The 2,563-nt window shown below is 37.7% G+C and overlaps 1 protein-coding gene across 1 annotated transcript in view; it reads left to right on the top strand.

Moving 5' to 3' along the window:
* Positions 1 to 2,563, top strand: part of DENND1A (DENN/MADD domain containing 1A) — a gene marked incomplete at its 5' end in the record, with an annotated part of 202,056 nt that overhangs the window by 47,600 nt on the left and 151,893 nt on the right. Inside the window, one exon of the mRNA XM_009892358.1 lies at positions 498 to 547. Coding sequence (XP_009890660.1) covers positions 498 to 547 — 50 coding nt within the window. The remainder of the gene's footprint in view (positions 1 to 497; positions 548 to 2,563) is intronic.

Here is a 2,563-nt window from a genome sequence, read left to right as displayed (position 1 = left end):
TTCCTGCTATGAGAGCTATTTGCTTTATCTTTTGTTATTTATCTTGCTGATGTTAGGAAGTAGTCTCTAATCCCCCAGACCTCTGTTCCTAGGTAACAGTCAAAAGCTGTGCCAGCAGAAGTGGTCCTGCCAGGCCAAGCCCATGTGGTTTGGTGTTATTCACTATGATCCATATGGTCAGGGTAGAGATTGTCCCGAGAGAGGTGTTAACACTCAACAACCCAACCTCCTCCTACTCTTTGGAGAATTGCTGGATGGCTCCTGCTGCCTGCCCATGTGTGAATCTTGATTAATTTTTCATTTTTAATGAAGTTTGATCATGTTTATTATTTCACATGATTGACTGCCTGGTACTCCTTCCATGTAATTGATAAAGCCCATATTTCTTCATCTGTCTCTTATTTCTTCAGGGCAAAGTTGTGAAATTGTGTGATGTGGTTAATATTAGATTTATTGGTCCCAACAGATGTATAAATTATCTCTTTTTCTCTCCACAGGAAGTTCTACAGACTTTGACCAAGTTTTGTTTCCCCTTCTATGTGGACAGGTAGTGTTAGCTTTTCAAACTTTACAAGAAAATAAGCTTGTCAATAAAACCACTGTAGAAAATAAAAACCATACCATTCTTAATGTTCTGTCTGCTCGACTGTGATTTAAAGCACCCAAGTGCAAATTATAGTCTTAGAATCACTTTTTCCTGGGGTTGTTATGGGCACCATCAAAAAAAAAAAAAAGTTTTAAAAGTTTGAGCTGTTCAGTTGCAGCGGTAAGAGTGCATTTTGTTTTACTTCTGTGTAGTGCTCGAATGTGAAAATGCTTGGGTAGTGATTGTCAAATATGCATATTAATATCAAAGCTTTGTGTGCATGTGTGTTTTATTTTTTAATTGCCAAGATTCAGGCAGAGTAATGAATTAAATGCTTTACATTTAAAGGCCTCTTGATCTTGTTGGAATGCTGGTGCTTTACTTGGTGGCTTCTTAATGTGGCTTCTAATTTTGGGGGGAAGAATTGTATAATAAGTTACAGTGGATTTGATAGGAACTGAGAATATTTAATTCTTCAAATTTAGAAAACTCCAGAACTTTGCTTTTACTGTGAGTTATTTTGATGGTTTCATGAAAAGAAAAAGCATTGAGATTTTGGAAGGATGCATCACTGGTCATTGTCATCTACGAGCGTCATTTAATTGGTTAGCATCACTTGGCTGAGGTCAGCTAACACACCGAATGGTTTTGATTGATTTTGATTTGATTAACTGTGCTTAAACTGCTAGAAATGTTTTTCTTATTTCAGTGAAATCTGTGATATTTACAGTAGAAATTAATTTTCTCTATAAATCAACATGCATTTCTAATATAACTTCTTGTTTGAGCCATTGTTGAATTTTGAAAAAAATTTCTTCATTTCTTTCCCCCCGCCCATAGGCCAGATGGTATTTTCTAGTTATCTTGAAATACTGTTCACTGGTTTCTATGAATGGAGATGAAATCTTACTGTGCTTCTCTGGAGACAGGAGTCTGCATAATAACACCTCCGCTACGCTTTGTCCTCCAATGTAGTAATCTGGGGATGGGGGAAGCTGAAAGCTTCAATGGGTAATGGGGACGATACGTTCTTTCAACCTTCCAGGTGGTTCCTGCGGATCAGGGTTGAGAGACGTTGGTGAGGCACTGCTGGAGACAGGTATTATTACCAGTGCCTCTGCTGTACCTGATTTTTCCATAAAGAGAAAATTTGAATATCCTGAGCTGTCAACATGAGCTACTTAACCGGAGCTTGTTGACTTAGGTGACCTTTAAAAGCCACAAATACTTGTTGTAATTTGGAATCACTTTTTGCTGATCATCTTTTTCCTTTTCTACAGGGAGGGAGCGGGGAAGTACTTACATGTATTTTTCTCATGTATGTGTTTCTACTAGAAATAGTTATGCATACTGTGTGTAGATTCATTGTGCCTGGGGAGGTTTGGTTTTTTGTTGGTTTTTGGTTTTCCCCAGCAATAGAACATTTTGAGAGATAAGAACACTGAGAACCCATATGGGATGCAAAGGAGAATGTAATGAAAAGTGATTCCCATTTCTGGGTTTGCTTGTTTGACTGAGTATCACACACTTTCACTGGAAAGACTGTAAGCCAACCATTTTGAACACAACGGAGGGATTGTAACCCATTGCATACTTAATTTAAAGTGAAGAATGCACTTTGAATACTCCAGAAGGTAGAGGATGTCCCAAGTTAAGGATATAGCAGCTGAAAGAGATGATCTTCTTGATGTAAACACACACACGCATGCATAGGTGTGTGCGTAGGTGTATATATATAAATAAATACTTGTTGTAGTCCTACATGATGTAAATTTGACTTAGCTTTGAACTGTGTGTGGGAATTAACCTACCAGTTACAGCAAGAAGGTAAACACTCATCTCACTGAATGCAAATGAATTTAATGTGACCATGAGAAAGAGAAAAATACTGTGCATCTTAAGTGCAAAGTGTTCTTTATCTTTTACCTGCTTCCAAGTTCAGAACTAATCGAATACCTGTTCTTAGAGGCTCTTCCT

Source organism: Charadrius vociferus, unplaced genomic scaffold (assembly GCF_000708025.1).
Source record: "Charadrius vociferus isolate BGI_N301 unplaced genomic scaffold, ASM70802v2 scaffold549, whole genome shotgun sequence".
Classification (NCBI taxonomy): domain Eukaryota; kingdom Metazoa; phylum Chordata; class Aves; order Charadriiformes; family Charadriidae; genus Charadrius; species Charadrius vociferus.
Note: the sequence above shows the minus strand (reverse complement) of the source record. Positions and strands in the feature narration are given on the sequence as shown.